The sequence below is a fragment of the Orcinus orca genome, chromosome 10 (assembly GCF_937001465.1).
Source record: "Orcinus orca chromosome 10, mOrcOrc1.1, whole genome shotgun sequence".
NCBI lineage: Eukaryota > Metazoa > Chordata > Mammalia > Artiodactyla > Delphinidae > Orcinus > Orcinus orca.
The window spans coordinates 66,718,555-66,737,758 of record NC_064568.1 but is presented as its reverse complement, the minus strand read 5'-3'; the positions used below and the strand labels follow the sequence as shown (position 1 = coordinate 66,737,758).

General features: G+C 49.8%; 1 protein-coding gene across 5 annotated transcripts in view; it reads left to right on the top strand.

Moving 5' to 3' along the window:
• Window positions 1-11,932, top strand: part of ILRUN (inflammation and lipid regulator with UBA-like and NBR1-like domains) — a 121,620-nt gene extending 109,688 nt beyond the window's left edge. For 3 of the 5 annotated variants that reach the window (XM_049693751.1, XM_033424203.2, XM_004267703.4), the window contains one exon: window positions 8,612-11,932. In XM_049693751.1, the coding sequence (XP_049549708.1) occupies window positions 8,612-8,647 (36 nt within the window). In that variant the 3' untranslated portion in view covers window positions 8,648-11,932. Of the gene's footprint in view, window positions 1-1,843 lie in introns of all 5 variants that reach the window. The other 2 variants (XM_012532310.3, XM_012532309.3) reach the window with 1 other exon arrangement.
• Window positions 11,933-19,204: the final 7,272 nt, after the last annotated feature.

Below are 19,204 nucleotides of genomic sequence, written 5' to 3'. Positions count from 1 at the left end.
CATATACCCAGATAATTTCACAATTTAAAAAGACACATGCATCCTAGTGTTCATTGCAGCACTGTTTACAATAGCCACATTATGGAAGCAACCTGAATGCCCATTGACAGACGAATGGATAAAGATGTGGCACACATATATGATGGAATATTACTCAGCCATAAAAAGGAACGAAATTGGGTCATTTGTTGAGATGTGGATGGATCTAGAGACTGTCATACAGAGTGAAGTAAGTCAGAAGGAGGAAAACAAATATTGTATATTAACGCATACATGTTGAACCTAGAAAAATGGTACAGATGAACTGGTTTGCAGGGCAGAAATTGAGACACAGATGTAGAGAACAAACGTATGGACACCAAGGCGGGAAAGCTGTGGGAGGGGGTGATGAATTGGGTGATTAGGATTGACATGTATACACCGATGTGTATAAAATTGATGATTAATTTTAAAAAAGTGTGAGGATTTGTGTCTGGTGTAGATGCTCAGGTTTCAGTGACTTGTTCTTTGCTAAGTGTGCTCTGATTGTATTCCAGCAGGACCAGGTGCACAATGTAAAATTAAAGGCTGCTGTACATCAGGGGAAAGTATGGGCTTCCTTAGAGCTCGACTGAAAGCGAGACCCTTTTCAAAGCTGTGGACATTCATCAAAACTACTTTAACAGGGGCTTCCCTGGTGCGCAGTGGTTGAGAGTCCGCCTGCTGATGCAGGGGACACGGGTTTGTGCCCCGGTCTGGGAAGATCCCACATGCCGCGGAGCGGCTGGACCCGTGAGCCATGGCCGCTGAGCCTGCGCGTCCGGAGCCTGTGCTCCGCAACGGGAGAGGCCACGACAGTGAGAGGCCCGCGTACCGCAAAAAAAAAAAAAAAAAAAAAAAAAAAAAGTACTTTAACAGAGAGAGGTTTGATATTATTTAGTCATAAGGGAGGCCTCTTAGGTTCCTCAGCCTGTGCTAATACTTCCTTATTGTCAAAGAATTTACTGTCTGATTACTTAGATGTGACTAGCTCATAGGAAAGAATGAGACCAGTAAAGATGGAGTATATTGAGTTCCAGTTGAGTTTTAAGTGTTCTTGAGTTTGGAGGAAGGAGAAAACAATGAGGTTTGGAGTAGCCAGGAAAATGATACCTTGGTGAATGATAGGTTCAAACTGGGACTTCCCTGGCAGTCCAATGGTTAGAACTCTGCATTTCCACTGCAGGGGGCACAGGTTCGATCCCTGGTCGGGGAACTAAAATCCCACATGACATGCAGTGCGGCCAAGGAAAAAAAAAAAAGAAAGAAATGATAGATTCAAACCGAATTGGAGGGAAAAGGAGTCACATGCAGGAAGGCCCAGAGGCATTCACAGGCAGGGTGTGTTCAGGGGACACTGGCCAGCCTGATTGTGGTGAGTGAGGTGTGCTTAAAGAGGATGGGGTGAATTTTGGAGGAAGATCTTTGAAAGCCAAGCAAAGAAGAGTTCACCTTTAATGTGAGAGGAATCAGAGTACTAACAATGCTTTTGAGCAGGGGGGTGGCAAGATGAAACCAAATATGGCTGAAGGAAAGACAGTTTATTCTCCCTCAATCAGCCAGCCATTGGCTGGGGTGGAGGTGGGGGGAGGTGATACTGTGAATTAATTGTAAGAGAGGTGGGGGAGACAGTGGCATGTAAGGAAAGTGTACAGGAGCTTGAATGGAAATTCTGAGAGGAAGTGGGACCAGCAGCCTCACCCTGTGCCTCAGGACTCCCATAGTACAGCACCAATGGCCACATGGCTGGGAACTTGGATAAGTGTTCTCTCCTTTTAGGTGTTCTCCCCAGTGAGACTCTTATCACTTCTTTCTTCCTTTCTAGGAATCTCCTCTACCCTAAGAGATGGCCATGAGAGAGCCTGCATCTCACCTGGATTCTAGCACACTTGCTATTACATGAGATCTTGGGGACTAGAATTTCAAATAGCAAATAGCCTTTTCTGAAGTTTGTAATGAAAGGGAAGTCAAACTCAACCAACATCCTTCATCTCCTTGTAGGACTTTAAATAATATCTTTTCATTCACAATTATGTTTGAGTTTTATTCTTCCTGGTGATTTTCTTGATTTGTCAGGGGGTGGGTGAAGGCTCTGGGAGTTCCCTTTGGCCATGGGGAGCTTGGGGGGATGGGAGGATGAATGACAGAGGAAGAATGGAAGGAGGATGGAGGATGTCTGGAGGGAGGATGGAAAGGTGGATGATGGAGGAAGAACAGAGGATGGATGCATGGCAAAGGATTGGATGGGTGGTTAGAGGGAGGATGGATGGATAGATGCGAAGGTCCCCAGCAGGACTGTAGAAGTTAGTTAAGAGCAACAGAAAAACTGTGTTATAGAGATAAGTATAAAAAATGCTTTTACAGGGCTTTTAAAACAACATTTCACCACGCTTATAACTGAGTTACGCTTTTAAGCACAACTTTGGCACAATCAGAAGGCTGTGAACTGAGCCTGCCCCATGAGCAGCCTTCATGCATAAAAGTACGTTTATTTTCTTTTCTTTGGCTTGTTCTCATACTTGTCTTCAGCCACTGCATCTTTGAAATTTTGAGGACAGTCACATGAAAGTGGCTTGGACACCAGTGTTAAAGCATCTGCAGAAGTTCCCATCATGATGATCTGGCCCTGATGATATTCCACCAGCAAGCCTTCTTGTGCGGTCAGCATCCATCGAGGGAAGGGCGCTGCTTTGAGTGCTCCTGAGAGAAGAGTCCTCATTGCCCTGCCCATTACTCCAGTACAGACTTGATTTCTAATTAATGAGAGACAAGTGGGTTCGATCAGGGCTTGGTCAGTCTCTGGCCCTTGCCAGCCAAGCCAGCCCCATGAGCAGGGCCTCACCACACCATGTTTGCAGTACAGGATCAGGACAGAACTTAATACTAAACCCTGTATTCTTCTGTGTTTGCATTCAGTGTACATAAATGATACAAAAGGAGCACTAGGTGGGCGAAGCGCCGCCTGGGACTAGCCCAGGAAATGAGAAAGGAGGAGGAGGGCCCTGGTGGTTATCTGATGCTGCCATCAGTATACACCTCGAGAGCGTATTATTTCACAGTCATGCAGCAAACGCTCCTCTCTTTTTATTAACCAGTGTGAACCTTTTTATTTATCTAAATCAAATCACAAATAAAAGCAAAATAAGACAGGTATGTGAAAGTTTTCATGTTGTGGTGCTTTATCTAAACAGGCTTTCATATAGAAAGAGTACCCTCAAAAGCCCTCGTAAGACATTGTTGTTTCATTAGGAATTTTAGCCTTCTTTTTTTTTTTCTCCTGGAAGGTTAAACAGAGATGGCTCAGCAGTGCAGAGTATTTCACAGTTCATTCATTCATTTTACTGACACTTGTGTCTTACTATGTGCAAGGTACAAATAACTGGCAGAAACAGGTTTCACTGGACTTTCCTGACGGTCAGTCCAGTGGTTAAGACTGTACTTCTAATGCAGGGGGTGCGGGTTCGATCCCTGGTCGGGGAACTAGGATCCCACGTGCCACGTGCATGGTACAGCCAAAAAAAGAAAAGAAAAGAAAAAAAGAAACAGGTTCCACTGTCGTAAAAGGGCAGCTTTCTCCTCTGATAGCACTGTACTCCCTACTGCTGAACATTGATGAGTAAACGTCTAAAAATATTCTAGCTGAGGGACTTCCCTGGTGGTCCAGTGGGTAAGACTCCATGCTCCCAGTGCAGGGGGCCCGGGTTCAATCCCTGGTCAGGGAACTAGATCCCACGTGCATGCCAAAACTAAGAAATGCTCATGCTGCAACTAAAGATCCCTCATGCTGCAACTAAACATGCTGCAATGAAAATCCCATGTGCTGCAACTAAGACCCAGCGCAGCCTAAATAAATAAATAATTTTTTTAAAAGTTCTTTAAAAAAATACATTCTATCTGAAACAAAATAGTTTCCTGTTTTTTTAGTACTCCTTTTTGGAAAAGTTATTTTGATTTCTGTATAATTTTAGGAAGAACTTTTAAGTTATTGTAGGTACCCACTCACATAAGATCAGTGATAACCAAATCACCGGCTGGGAGTGACTCTACTATTCCACAGGGGCAACTATAAACTACTGTGACAAACAAATCAAAAAGATAGTTTTTATTTTTAGTTTGCTTTGAGGACAGGCCCACAAGTACTGGATCTTAAATTGTCCTTTTGGGAGATTGTGATGAGTGAAACTGAGCTTGCTTGTCTTTTATGTCTATAAGTGTTCTCTTTTAAAAATATTTTAGAAAATTAGCCAAATTATGACTCACAGTAGTTATTCCATTGCAGAAGTTCAGCTCAGGACCTGGCCCCACTACCGTAATCATTCAGCTGGCTTGAGGCCAAGGTCTCTTCCCAGACACCCATGAGTAGGGAGCCCCCTCTGTCTTAGCTGGCAGGTATGGAGCTCCCATGCTTTAAGAGGGCTCACCTGCCCTGTAGCCAAGTCGAATTTAGGTCCCAGGGCTCACAGCCATGACAGCTGTTCAGTGAAAGCTTAGGGAAGACTGAGGCAAACAGGCAACACCTCAACCCCTGTGGACCTAAAACCTGTCTCTCCTTCGCCAGGAACACTTTCTTGTCCCCTAGCAGATGTGGGGCTACTCCCAAGAAATGTAGCCTTTGAAAAGCCATTTCTGTGCAAGTTGACCCTGGGGAGCTGCTCTTTAGACCTGGAGTCAGATAGAGGAGTTCTTTTCTTGGCTTGGTCATTTACACCTTCTATTAATATGCATAAATCCGGCCTTGCTGCTAGTTCCTATGTGGTGAGAGGTGAATCCTCATAGAGAAGAGGGTGGTCTTCTGCATCAAACTAACTGAGTTTTGTAATCATGCTGCGATGGCCTCCATTTCTGCTTGTAAGAGTTTAATTCAGGGCTTTGTGTGGTACCATCTGATGCATCCATCCCTTGATCTGTTTTCCTTATTAGTGGCACACCTGTTATAGGAGAGATATCAAGGATGCCACCAGGTTAATGAAAATGTTTGGCATTTGCTTTTCCTGTGGGTAAAATTTGAAGAGTTGTTAGGCTCCAGAAGACAGTGAACACTATCTGTATTGCCAAACCCTACTTTTGGGCTTGGGTTGGAGACATTAGGCACCAGAACCTGTTACACGGGGTCTTGGAACTCCAGTGGAACCTGAAATGTGGATGGGCATCTCGTTTCAAATATACCTTCATCCCACTCTTAAGAAAGGCACTTCCTGCTTGGCCTCCTGCCATCGGATGCCCTGGACAAGCTGTTCTTGGAATCTCCGCCAGGCTTTTTCTCTATAACTGGTGTTGCATTGCCTGTGTTCTATGATCCACTTGTGACACCTGTAATCCTGCATGTGGGGAGTCTAGATGATAAAGTAATTCTGAGATAGAATTGGCTCCCTCTCTCTTCCTTGAAGTGATAGTAATTTATCTGGGGGGGAAGGAAAATAGAGCTTGTTCCTCAAGCCATGTTTCTGCGCCAGTTAAACATCAACAACTCCAATATGCCATTCTCTGGATGAAAGGGAATTAGATAGCATTTTTCTTTCCAAAAGGCACAGCACCTCAGTCAATAAATAGAGGATCAACATTAATTCTTAATCTAAGCTAGTTAAATACTACACTGAATGGTCTAAGGGCCCGGGCATTCAGGGGGGAATCTGAAAATGCCCATGTCTGTATTGCTCTCTCTGCCAATTGCATGGGATCCATTTATCTGTAAAATGGGAATGCACAACAGCTCCTTGGCAAAGTCATGAACTCCCTTCTCCAAGCATTCCAGACAAGTCACAAGGCTAGTGCTTGCTTTATAAAGGCCTATGTGAAGAGTGTGGAGCTTTGGTCTGGAAAGCAGGTAAATTTAGGGTAAAGGGGAAAAAAATTCATAGAAAACAAATGCTGTTTGTTTTTCTACTTTCTTTTCTCTGTGCGTGTTTTCCTGCACAAAGACTTTTGAGCGTCTTACTGGTTCTAAATCGTATGGGAATCTGAGCCTTTGTTGCTGTCCTTGGATTGTTGGGATGAATGAATGTTGGTTGGGAAGTACTGAGGGCAGCTTGTGGTTTTTTTTGTTTGTTTGTTTTTTGTTTGCGGTACGCGTGCCTCTCACTGTTGTGGCCTCTCCCGTTGCGGAGCACAGGCTCCGGACGCGCACGCTCAGCGGCCATGGCTCACGGGCCCAACCGCTCCGCGGCATGTGGGATCTTCCCGGACCGGGGCACGAACCCGCGTCCCCTGCATCGGCAGGTGGACTCTCAGCCACTGCGCCACCAGGGAAGCCCAGCAGCTTGTTTTAAGCTTCTTTGATTTCCATCTCTGGGGCCTGTGACCCTCCAACCAGGCCCCACAAAATGGAGTCTGAGAGCCTTTAGCTGGTCCGGCCCACACTTGTTTGAGTGGGTGGGTCTGTGACTACTGACATGGTTACAGTCTCAGCTCGCCTGCTGGAGGCATGGTTGACTCGGGGCTGGCAAACGTGACATTTTAACCACCACTGCTTTGCTTACCAGCTCTGTGCTCTTGATCAGGTTACCTCACCTCTCTGAGCTTGGAGAGCATACTTGTCTCAGTTTATCTGTGAGAATTAAAGAGAACATGTTCAAGTGCTCCAGCAGCACCTGGCGGCACGTAGTTGATGCTTTTTCAGTGTTGGCCTGCCTGTCTCCCACATTCACCTCTTCAGCGATGCCACCAAGCAGCTTGAGGCCTATTTCTGGTCTCTTGAGGCTTTTTATGGAGGGAGAAAAAAAAAGACAAAAGCAATTTCAGTGCTTTCCACTGAAAAAAACTGGGAACTTTAATCTCATGCTCCCTATTTTTGGCAGCTTTGACCTCTGGTCTAAATAAGCATGACCAAAGGGCATTTTTTTCTTAGAACGCTGTTTTTCAACCTCCTGAGCTAGGTACTTTATGTCAACTCCTAGAACCTTAAATCTGGAAGTTTTAGGGAGGAATCTGAGATCCTATGAGGGGAAGGGACTTTATTCATGGTCATTTGGTGTGCTAGTGCAAAGCGGGGATCAGAACCCAGATCTCCTTCTCCCACTTCTGCGTGACCCGCAGCCCATTGCAGTGAAAACTGTGAAGGTTGTGCATCTCTAGCTGACCACTCCCAGGGAGCCCAGCCTCTTCTGGGACCTGGGAGGCTGTGACCAGATGGATGGCATGACGCAGACACTTGTGTCCCCAGGCCTAAGCGGCTGTTTAAAAACTTGGTTTGGAAGGGCCAATATTCTTGTGACTTCGAAGGGTCTGGCACTCCAGGTAGTAGTCTGAGAAATACCTGTTCTCTTTCAATTATTAATTCAACAGTATTTGCCGGGTGCTTGCTCAGGGACAGGTGCCATGCTAAGTGCTAGAGAGATGGCAGCAAACAAAGTCATACTGGAAAGGGATTCTAATCATTGGCAACCCTGCAACCCTGCACTTACATTTCTTTTCAAAGACAAGTGTCATTTTTAAAAGATAATCAAATTCTGACTGTCCACATCTTACCAAGCTAATGGAAAATGTCATCTCAGTCATTCTTATGCCTCCTCACCCCAGTTGTGCCTAGATTCAGGATTCTTACTTAACGTAGTTGTCAAGCATCGGGAAACCCCTCTGGTCATTTGTCATGATTATGGCTGTGCCACCTGCTCTCCGTACCCAGTTGGTCCCCTTGGTCCAAGGGCCCTCTGCTTCTGGGCCAGTTTGGGGTGTAGGACCTTTAGTGAGGCTGGTTACCAGTTACCTTTGCCCTCCCAGGTCTTGGCATTGACTGGGTCTTTTCAAGGAGCACACTCCAGAGAGGTGTGAAGGTGGAGGGAGGCACAAGACATCCTCCAGCAAGTTTGTGTGGCCACTTTTGGTGTTGGCACATCTTGGTGTCTCATTCTTAACATAAGGGAAAAGTGAGACTATGATGCCTTCTCCACCAGCCAAGCAGCATAGAAAACACCTTTGGGAATTTGGAGTAAACCTTATCATCATGTGGCAAGGGAGAGGCAATGTGAAGAGAGCAAAGATCAGACTTGGGTTTGAATCTTGGCTCTGCCTTTTACTACCCATGTGGCTTTGAACAAGTCTCCTAATGTCTGCAGTCAGATAGGCATCAGTCAAATGAGTGTAATAATACACCTAAAGACAGTGTATGCAGACCCCCTGCTGCCATGTCTGCACTAGGTGCCCGGTGGACGGTTGCTTTTTCTGCTCCAGTGTGTGTGTTGTTGACATAAGTGCCACCAGCCAGCAGTAGCCTGCACCTGAGGTTAAGGGTGCAGAAAGTGGTGTCCAAGGATCTTTAGCAGAGAGGTTAAGATGTTGTCAAGAAGGAGGGCAGGCTTTGTGACCTGGGTGGAGGAAAGTTGGCACCAGTTGATCTAGAATTTGAAAGATGAAGAATCTCTCCACCAGCCTCCCCTCTCTTGGATGGTGTGTTTGCAGGAGAACACTTAGCAAAAACTTGAAATGTGCTGATATGTGGCCTCCTGAAGATTTGCATGGCAAGGACAACCCTCAAGCCTTGTTTGTGCCTTGGAGCTTCCTTCTGGCTCACTGGGAACCATAGATTCTTTTACTTGGTTTGGTTGTCACATTGTACCTGCTGTGTCTGCCATCACTGACTGTGTTCACTCTCTTCCAGGGGCTCCACGGGCCTTACCCCTTCGGCCAGTCTTAAACGGGTGTCAGCAAGAAGAAAAATTAACAAAAGACAGAAGGCTTGACTCTGGGGGGGAGGGCAAGGGGTTCCTCTGGATTGCAGACCACATCGCACGGACCCCTGGCTCTGACCCCCATCCTGGAAGAAGAGGAAGAATCAGAAAGACTAGTTTTGAGTAAACTCAGTGTGCGTGTGTGAATGCCGAGTCGCAGGAGTGGTGTTGAGGCTACCAAGAAGAAATCCATGCAGCCAGTTTGGGTTTTGTTTATTAGGTGTCAGTCTAACAAGTCATTAGGTTGCTCGGGAAGGGAAAAAATGTTTAAAATGGGGGAAAAAAGCCATCTTTTTAAACAAAAATTATTTTGCCTACAGACAGGTTGTAGTTTTGAGCACATGTTAATTTTTTCCCCTTTCCCCACTTTTTTTTTTTTTTAGATAAGGGATAACATGCTGTTTATAGAATGCTTGCTCTGGAAGCAATTCAGGTTCAAAACTGGCATGGCCTGCTTGGGGACTCTGCGGGTCAGTGCTATAGGAGGACACCTGCCGTGCCACATGACTCCATGAGTCTCCAACCCCATTTGCTTTTAATGGTATCAGCCCATGAGTTATCACGCTTTTCCTCTTCTTTTCTCTTTAATCTTCTGTTGATTTACACCTTTGACATTTGTATTGGTCAGCCCTGTGGCTTGTTACCGTCAGAACCTCTCTGAAGACCAAACTTCCCTGTGTGGCCAGCAGAGGAAGCCTTGAGGACAGATCTCGGGTGACGTGGGAGTTTGTGAGGCTGAGAGGTGTCCTCCTGCACACACTTGTAACAATTCGAATTGCTTTCCTTCCATGTTTCTCTTGGCGGAGAGAAATGCCATCACGCTTACTGCTCTCTTGGATTCTTGGTGCATGGCGGCTCCACATTCACTCTGGGAACGCTGCCTCTGTGCTGCGTATATGTGTGTGCTGCGTGCACACACACACATGGGTGTTGGTGCAGCTCACCAGCGAGTGTGCAGCAGGCGAATGTGAAGGTGTCCCCTGCTTCTCTGTTGTCACACAACTCCCTTCCCTGTGTTTCTCTCCAGTTGTCCTTTGTGGCATTTTTGCAGCCTGTTAGTGGAGGCTGAGCTGTTAAGGTATGAAAATGTAGCCCCAGATGGGGAATTTGCCATGGGGAAGGGCCACGCTTACTGACTGCGTGATCTTGGAGACCACATTTTGCTGGGAATGAAAGGACCCCCGCCCTGAGCAGGATGCTTAGTTATTGGGAGGTGGCGGGCAAGGGACAGCCCAGCCGGAGCACAGGTTGATTGGCTGGCTGCTCACTGGGACAGGTAGCCCCACTGGCATCCTGTGGATTCCGAGCAGGTTGAGATGTGGATATCTCCATGGGAAGCTTAAACCAGGCCAGAACAGCTGTCTGCCAAAGATACAAGAATATGCAAAGTCCCTCTTCTCTTCTCACCCCCTCCTTCCCTCGAGTCTTGGTTCGTTTGATAGCCGGGGATATGGATCTAGGGTGCGGTTGCTGGGTCACCTGCCTGTTACCACACCCCCACCCACCCCGGGGTTGTGAGACAGCAGGGAGTCCAGGTCGATGATTGGCTGCAAGGGGTCATATAGCCTGGGTGTGGGTGAGGGTCTGCCTGCCTGTCTGTCTCTGTTTGGGTGTCTGAGTTCCGAAAACATGTGTTGTTTGTTCCTCCTCATCCTCTTCTGAGACTGTTGTGTTTTCCAAGCTTGATTGTGAGAGAAAAGCTTGTATGAAATTCCCCCTTTGCCTCCCCACCTCCCCCCAAATAAAAGGGGGAATAAACATTGGTCCACTGGAGAAGCCCCAGGGGAGGGTGGAGACTGCCTGCTGAAAGGGCAGTGCAGCTGGGTCTGGGGCTGGACTAGAGCTCACACTGGAGCACCTACTTTCTATGCACACAAAGAGCACCCCATTCCCAGCAGAGCAGAGGTGCCCAGGCTACCACAGGTCCAAGCCAGGGGCTCACAATGGCTTTTTGTTTGAGGGCCCTATTGGGCCCAGACTGCCGCCACTGTTGGTGCCAACCTCCTGGGATGCCGCCACCCTGGAGCCCACACATGCCCAGCCGTTCTGCTCACTTGATAGCCCTCAAAGCATCACATCTCCATCTGCCCCTGCAGGATCATGGGAGGTTTTACGTCCCCTGGTTTCCAGGCTTCCTCATCTGCCCCACACTAGGTGCCCCTTCCCCTTTTCTCAGGAGGGGGTGCCTGCCGTTATTCAGCAGTGGCTTCATAGATCACCGTCAGTGGGTCTGGCCCTGCCAGAGGGATCCTGCGCCTCCTCTTGCTTTTAGGCAGTCTCACCTGGCAAGGCAGTTGTCCCAAGCACGTTGGCTTCCCTCCCAAGAACAAACCATTTCTGTACACAGCTTTGGAGAGGTGAGCTCCTTGCAGAGGCCAGAGCGAGTGCAAGCCATGGAGTAGGGGCGGAAGGAGTCCATGGTTCCCCCAAGACCTGGCGGCTGTTAGTACCATTCATCCTGCCTCTTCTCGCTGGTTTGGGTTCTGAGCAAGTCCTTAGAGCCCCTCTTTTCCACTGCCTGGTGGGGCAGCAAAGGCTACCCTCTCAGCCCCAGTAGTCTCAGTTCCTCTTGGACTCTTTACCAAATGACAGGCTGCCTCTGGGCAGGACCACCAGTGTCTGGCACCTGCGAGGTGAGGCAGGCACCATCCTTAAGGACCTGAGCCCAGTGGGGGAGGCAGAGGGGCTCAGGCTTGGAAGGAACCTGTCTGTGTGCACGGAGTGAGGTGTGTGTGGATGTGTGTGCACGCGTGCATGCTTTTTTTCTTTTTTTCCCATGGGGACAGTTGAATTTGGGGCATTTTCTACAAGAAACAGCCTTCTCTTCCCCCAGCAAGGACTGGCTGTTACCTAAAGTCCATCAAAGGCATTTCCAGCCAGGAGAGAACCTCACCAAGACAGCTGGAGTGGTCCGAGGGTGGCCAAGGTGGGAAGTGGGCATAAGAATAAGCACCTCCCCAAATTCAATGTGAGCCCCAGCGGGAGAGGGTGGTGGGGTTGCCAGGGCCCAGAACTGCAAGCTGATTCCCCACCCCACCCTGCCTCGCCTTTTCTTTGTTTCCTCGTGTGAATGCTGGAGCAGCAGTAGCTGCCTTCTCCACCTGGACAGTGGTGTGCGGCAAGCAAGCTGGGTGGGTGTTTGTGGTGGGGCCTTATGGTGCCTGGGAGGAGATGAAGATGAGGAGGTTTTTCCTTACCGTGTAAATGAATATTTGTATGATTAAATTAACACACACCAAAAAAAACCCCTGTTTTCATGTGTGTCAGTGAGTTTATTGCTCCCTGAAGCCCCTCTGTACCTGCTTGGCCCCCCAGTGGCTCCGTGATATGCGCTTTTTGGTCTCTGTGTCTCTCCTTCTTGCATATGGGAAAACTGAGACCCTGCGGTTCATTATATGTTTGTGAAATCAGTCCTGGGATTATCATTAAATCTGCTGCCGTTCCTGGTTTCCGGTGACCAGAAAAGTGAAACTCTTTCCAGTGGCCTCCCCAGGCTACCTACCATGCGTCTGTTGAGCACTACTCTATCCCCAGCACATAAGATGTACCGGCCAACTTAGTATCAGCCAGCAGGCATTGTGTGGGCACTTACTGTGTGTCAGGCACAGCGCACAGGTGTGAATGCAGGAATTGCACAGGAAGAATGCAGAGCACCATGGGCATCTTCCTACTGGGGAAACAGACAAGGCCGAGTTGGGGAGTCCTCAGAGCCAGCTGGGACTAGATTTAGAAGAGGAAATGCATCTTTCTTTAGTGGTTCTGGTGGATTACAGATTAGGTACCTTTTTGCAGATTGGTCTGGGAGCCCGAGAGCCAGATAGGGACCACACTCCAGGCAGTTGACAAGCTAACTTGGATCCTACCCCCACGTACTTATGTGAGACAGGCCTATCACCTTGGCCTCCGGAGATGGGGAGGTGGGTTACACGGTGGTCCATAGCATGAAAGAAACTTAATTGACAAATACATCAGCAAATTGTGGGTTCACTGTATTCATCCCTTCATGTCTGTAGGAACTCAGAACTCAACTGTGTCCTCAGTCACATCATCACCCTTTCTGTGTTGAAGGGAAAGTGAGATCACAGCGGGAAGGGAGTTGCTTGTCTTACAGGCTTGGACCCATGGCATCGGTTCCCAGATGCTGGTATTGTTTTCACGTAATTGCAGACTCCCAAATTGGGTCTTCACCCTGACCGGCAGAGCTGTGTGTTCTAAATGATGGTGGCCCTGGCACTGAACCAGGGGGTCTAAGGTGCGGGAATTGCGGGGAGGGGATTTCCCGGCCATCTCTCTGCAGGCAGCTCAGTGAGGGAACCTGTGGCCACAGATTGCACAAGACAGATGGAAGCACCGCAGAAGAACTGGTCTCTGCCTCAAGGCCCCAGGGTCTCTATATAGCCTGACACAGAGCCCAGCGCAAGGGAGCCTGGGAGACTGGCCCAGAGACCCCTGGGGTGGGCACCCTCGCCTCTGCCCCCAGTGCTGTGACAGTGCACTTGCATCCTGCGTCCTTCCAGATGCCCACGGCTATTTGTTTTCTGCAGAAGAAGGGCCCCCACCCTGTCACCTGGGTCTTCTGGCAGCTCAGACCCACTCCCAGGCCTTCCCCAGGGCCCCCACTGTTGGACAGTTATTTGCTTGGCAGAATGTGTTTGTCTTTGGGACTGTAACCTGTGAAGAAGTCACCAGGCCCCGGGAGAAAGGAGCAGATTTGATGGTAGCTCCTGGCCTGAGCCATTCCCACGGGGGTTAGGTGACAGGGAGGGGGCTCTCAGCTGAGCTTTTGTCTGGGGGTGGGGGTGGGGAGACAGTTGCAGTGGTCTGGGCCCAGCCCTCCAGGCAGAGCAAACAGGTCCTCTCGGCCACCTGTCTGCCCCAGCTCAGGTTGTACTGGGTGCCTCCCACCCTGTTCTTGGGAAGGCCTCTCCCTCACCTGCTTGCTGTGACCTGGCCACTTTCCCAGACACCACCTGGTGTCCAGCCCTGTCTGGAGGCCAAGAGAACAGGCACCAAGGGCACTCGTGGCAGCCCTTTATTTCAAAAATGGGAATGGAGCAGGTGAGGCTGCTTGAGACATGAGAGGGTGTGTGAGTTTGGGAGTCAGGGTGTCCAGAGAATGGATTCTGACAGGCTAGCATGACTGCCTGATGGGTCTCAGATGCCTCCTCTATGAAATGGAGATGCACTGGTTTAGAAACCAGGACTTGGGTGGAACTCACAGATTTTTTTTTAAGTATCCTTTTTAGCCCTTTGTTCTAAGATGCTGTCTGTGATCTGGGGCAGTGCTTCTCAAACTTGAATGTGTTAAAATGCAAATTCTGATTTGGTAGATCCGGGGAAACAGGGCAAGATTCTGCATTTCTAACAGACTCCCAAGTGAGTGGCTGGCTGCTGGTCCTCAGACCACACTTTGCCTGAGGATAGTAGGGGGTGGTCTGAAGGGGTTCACTGCCCCTCCAGCCACCCAGTCTATGAGACTGAGCCATATCTAGCCAGGGCTGTGTCGGCCAGGCCCACTAGAATTTGAGGGAGCTGAAGTCATTTAGAACAGTGATGTTCCAACTGGGCTATGGTTCCCCAGCATTTCCCAGGGTTTATCCAAGGCTGTGATTTCTGGCTTAAATGTTATTTCTAGTTTGCTGCTTTTCCATCACAAACAACATGTTTGAGTGTCCACTATACTTATGATAATATTGGCTGACCAACTCCTATTACACTGTTTATGTGAATGACTTTATTTAATCCTCACAACCATCCAAAGTTGAGAGCAGGCTGGCCTGGTGTTCAGTCTGTGAACAAGTAACTCTGAAGTGCCAGGACTCCCATGGAAATGGAAGTGCAGGCCGGGAATATGTAGTAAGCAACCTTGACTTAGTCCAGGGGTGTATGGGGGGCTTCTCTGAGCAAGCTGAGACCTGAGGGTTGGAGAGATGGCTGGTGGATACACAGTCTGCAATTCAGTGGGGAGGTTGGGGCAGGAGACACGGTGTGGGAGTCATCAGAGATCAGATGGAATTTAAAGCCTCAGAACTAGATGAGATCATCAAAGGAGGGACAGCGGTCTTGACCCCATGTGTCACATGCTCCCTCAAATTCTGCTGGTTGCCCCAGCTCTGTCTGCGATGATCTGTGACCAAGAAGACCCCCGCCTCAGACTCAGCGTTCTCATGGCTGCAGTGCACCTCTCTCCTGTCCAATCCCCATCCTGTCCCTGTACCCTTGTGTCCCAGCTCTCTCTCTGCAGGGCACTCGTGTAGGTGGTTATAGAGTAGACGAGGGACTAGATGCACCCAGGGATGGCCCCCACCTAGGAACCAGGTGGCGGGGGCCTGGAGGAGTGAGGCTGGAGCCCTGGTAGCTTGTAGCTTAGTTCCTGTGGTCCTGTCCTCCCAAAGACAGTCCAGGCCCCTGGAGCCAAGTTCTAGGAGTTCCTCCTGCTGGGCTGTGGGAAAGGGAGAAGTCTGAGGGAAGAGGTGGGGCTGTATCTGGTCGGGGGCCCAAGGAGCAGGGTCCTGTGGCTCCATGCTTACCTGCACCTATCCCCCAGCCCTGGTCAGCAACCAAGACACCCCAAATCCCTGACAGGCTGGGCTGTCATTGCTTGAGGCCTCTGAGCAACCAAGGCCCCCACACATAGAGGGCAGTGGGACAGCAAGGGCCAAGGCGGGACTGTGAGGGATGTCTTCTCAGGGTATGGCTGCCCTGAGCTGCGTTGTAGGTGGGAAGGGGGAAGTGTGGAGGGCAGGAGTAGTCCCTTAGGGGTGCTGGGAGTGTGGCCACCTCAGAGCTGGTGCAGGTGGGCCCGTGGCCAGCAGAGGGCACCATGTGGCCTGGGCCTTGTCTGGAAAGGATGGACACTGCCCTGGCTGGCTCCCCTGCCAGTATGTTTTCCAAATCCCCACGGCTCCAGGGCGAGTGTTGCCTCTGCTCTCCGCTCCAGGTAGGCGAGCTTGGGTTTGAATCTAGGCCCTGCTGTTTGCTGTGTGACTGTTCAATTTATGTCAACCCTCAGAACCTCAGTGTCCCAATCTGTAAATGAGGACAGTTCTTTTTTCCGGAGATGGTCATGAGAATTAAAACCCTTCATGAAAGTTTAGCATCGTATACCCGTCACAGGTAAGTGTCCAGTATGTGGTGACCATTGTTATATTTTTGTGACCCTCCAGATGTGGGAAGTCTGCGCTCCCGAGGAGAGGGAACTGGGGCACTGGGCGTTTGTGAGGCAGAGTCCAGGAAATCCATAGCCTGCTCAGGAGTCTCTCCCTGGACCACAGCCCTTATTTCCAGCAAATCCTTGCCCTGTGGGTATTTCTTGGTCTGGGGTGGGAGTTGGGGTGCAGGAAAGGACCATTCTGGAAGAGAGTCTAGTTTCCTCTAAGAAGAGGCTCTAGGGGGAGGAGGCTGTCCTCAGTGACTGCGTGCAGTAGGCTCTCAATACACATTTGTTGAGTGAAGAAATGAACAAAAGTGTAGGAGAGACTGCCTCGTACTGGACTGGCCTGATTTCTGGAGGCAGACACCGCCCAGCCCAGACCCCAGACAGTGCGGGGGCTCCTGGAGAGGGGTCAGTGAGTCACAGGTGTGCTGGAGGTTGAGAATGACAGCCCAGAAACCTATTCCTGGGAACTGGTTTGGCCGCGGTGGTTTACCACTTCCGAAGGGCAGAGCACTGGGGCTGACACATTTGCTTCCAGGTGCCTGCAGGGACCCGTATCAGTACCAGAGCCAGGGACGCAGGCCAGGCCCCAGGTAGGCACCAAGGTAGCATTTGCATCCCATCCTCACGGTATTTACTGGCGTCAATGGCACCCGGATCCTCTGAGCATCTCCAGCTCTTGCCTTCATGCTATTGTCTTCACTTACCTCTCTCTTCCCCCACATCCTGGCTTCCTGGTAGTTGAGCACACTTTAACCAGGAGCCAAGAGGGTGTAGGCTTGGGGCTGGGGGTCCCACAGAGAGCTGGTGGGTTTGGGGCAGTTGTTACCAAGATGGGTCAGAAAGGCTATCTGTGTGTGTGTGTTGAGCCCCTGCCAAGCCCCCCTATGTGGGTCATCCAGGGCTAATGAAAACACACGTCCCTGTGCAGGAGACAGGACCTAGGAGACGAGAAAAGTGGGCACCGGTGGGCAACGGTAGGCTGAGCATCCTGTGAGTGGGGCCCATGCAGGAGGGTCTGAGAAAAGCCGGGCCTCCCTCCAGCGCCTTGGGTTGGGGACAGTGACCATTCAGTGAATTCCTAAACATGAGACCAGAAAGGGCCTTAGATCCCAGCCAGAAAGGGCACTGCCTTCCCCAGAGTCCCACAGCCAGTGTGAGCCGCACCCAGCCCAGGCTCTCTCCAGGACACCGGAGCCAGCAGGGAGAGCCAAGGTCCCCCAGAGAAGAGGAAGAATCAGTGGTTGGGAAACAAGAAACAACTCCAGCTGGCTCTGATCCCCAAGCCAGGCAGCCAGGCTTGCAGGGGTACAGTGGGGTCCAATCATAGTGGTGGTGTTTGGGCCCCAGGGGAGGCAGCTTGGCCCTGGGGACTCGTTTGCATGGAGTGAAGTGGAATTTGCATCTTTGAGAAGTTACAGCTGTGGGAAGGGAATGGGCAGTGGGAGCTGTTAGGCAGGGCTTCCATCTCCTGCCTCCCTTTGGATAGGGTGGGTGTGGGGCATCAGGCCCTGTGCCAGCCAGCCCCCACCTTACCTGATGTGAGGAGCACAGCTGAGTCCCAGTGCCCTTGGCTCAGCATTCAGGGTCTGTCCCGTGTAGAACACACAGCTTCAGAGAAATAGAGGTGTCTCCATAGCTGCATATGCATGCACACACAGCATGTGATCCAACATACACGTGCAGTACTGTGCACCACTCACACGCAGGAACATGTTCACAAAACACACGTGCATCCACGTACTACACAGGTGCCCACTCATGACCCTAGTTCATACACAGATGCACCAGCACACCCTGGGAGTCACGTAATCTCACACCAGCATGTGCCCACACAAAAGTTCACACCCATTTCCCACGTTCGTACTCAATAATAGTCAGTATTTTTTTTACTAGTTTTCCCTGTAAGTCAGGCATATTTGAAATTCTATTCCATCCTCACAACAACTTTCTGAAGTAAGTTCTATTTTTTCTTTGTTATTAATGTATACTTTACAGACAGTAAGGAACACAAAACTTACGGGTTCGCTTGATGAACTCTTTTTTTAAAATAAATGTATTTATGTATTTTTTTGTTTATTTATTTTTGGCTGCGTTGGGTCTTCGTTGCTGCACGTGGGCTTTCTTTAGTTGCGTCGAGTGGGGGCTGCTCTTTGTTGCGGTGTGCGGGCTTCTCATTGCAGTGGCTTCTCGTTGCGGAGCATGGGCTCTAGGCACTCGGGCTTCAGTAGTTGTGGCACGCAGGCTCAGTAGTTGTGGCTCACAAGCCCTAGAGCGTAGGCTCAGTAGTTGTGGCGCACGGGCTTAGTTGCTCCGCGGCATGTGGGATCTTCCTGGACCAGGGCTCGAACCCGTGTCCCCTGCGTTGGCAGGCGGGTTCTTAACCACTGCACCACCAGGGAGGCCCGATGAACTCTTTCTTAAGCACATGATGCATAACCATCATCCAGGTCAAGATCTAGAACATGTCCACTGCCCCAGCAGGCCTTGTCCATCAACAGCCCACACAAGAGGAGCCAGTGCCCTGTTAAGGCAAGCACCATTGTTATTCCCATTTAAGAGATGAGAAAACTGAGGCTCAGACCCATGGTCACATACTAAGCAGTGGCCAAGCTGCAGGCTCTCTGACTCTAGACTACCACACCACTTAGATAGCCGTTCTTATCCACGTGCACACCCTCCACTAATAGAGGGCCATGATCACAAAAGGGGTGGAAGGGCCTGTCTTGTTTTTTCCATGTGGAAAGCAGCAGAGACAATTTAAGCTTTGTTTTCGATCTGCCCTTAAAAGGGCATGACTCGGCTCACGAAGGATCCAAGGATCGGTGAGCTCAAGGGCTGCAGCTCCTGCCCTGGGGCACAGTGTATCCATGGGGCAGGGGACGCATTTGAGGACACTTCTGCACTAGAAGAAGCCATTCAAGGCATTTTCTTCATGCCCTCCATCAGCAGAAGCACTCTCGGCAAAGCTTGACATTCATTCTGTTAATAGATGCATAGTGAGCACTTACCTACCTTGTGCCCGGCCCTGTCCTAGGTGCTGAGGATGCAGCAGTGAAACAGACACAAAATATCCCCGCATCATGGAGCTGACATACAGTGAAATATATGGTATTTTGGGTAACGAAAAGGGAGAAACACAAGAGGATAGGGCAGAGAAGGGGGAGTGCAACTTTAAGTAGGTCAGGGCAGTCCCCACTGAGAAGGTGATGTTTGAAGAAGGATGTAAAGCAGCTGAGGGAGTGATCGTTGTGGTTACCTGGAAGAGCATTCCAGGCAAAGAGAATGGCCAAGCAAAGCAAAAAGACAGCACCCATTGTGTTTAGATGCCAATTGTGGGTTATGTGAATTGCAGACTCTGGCCATC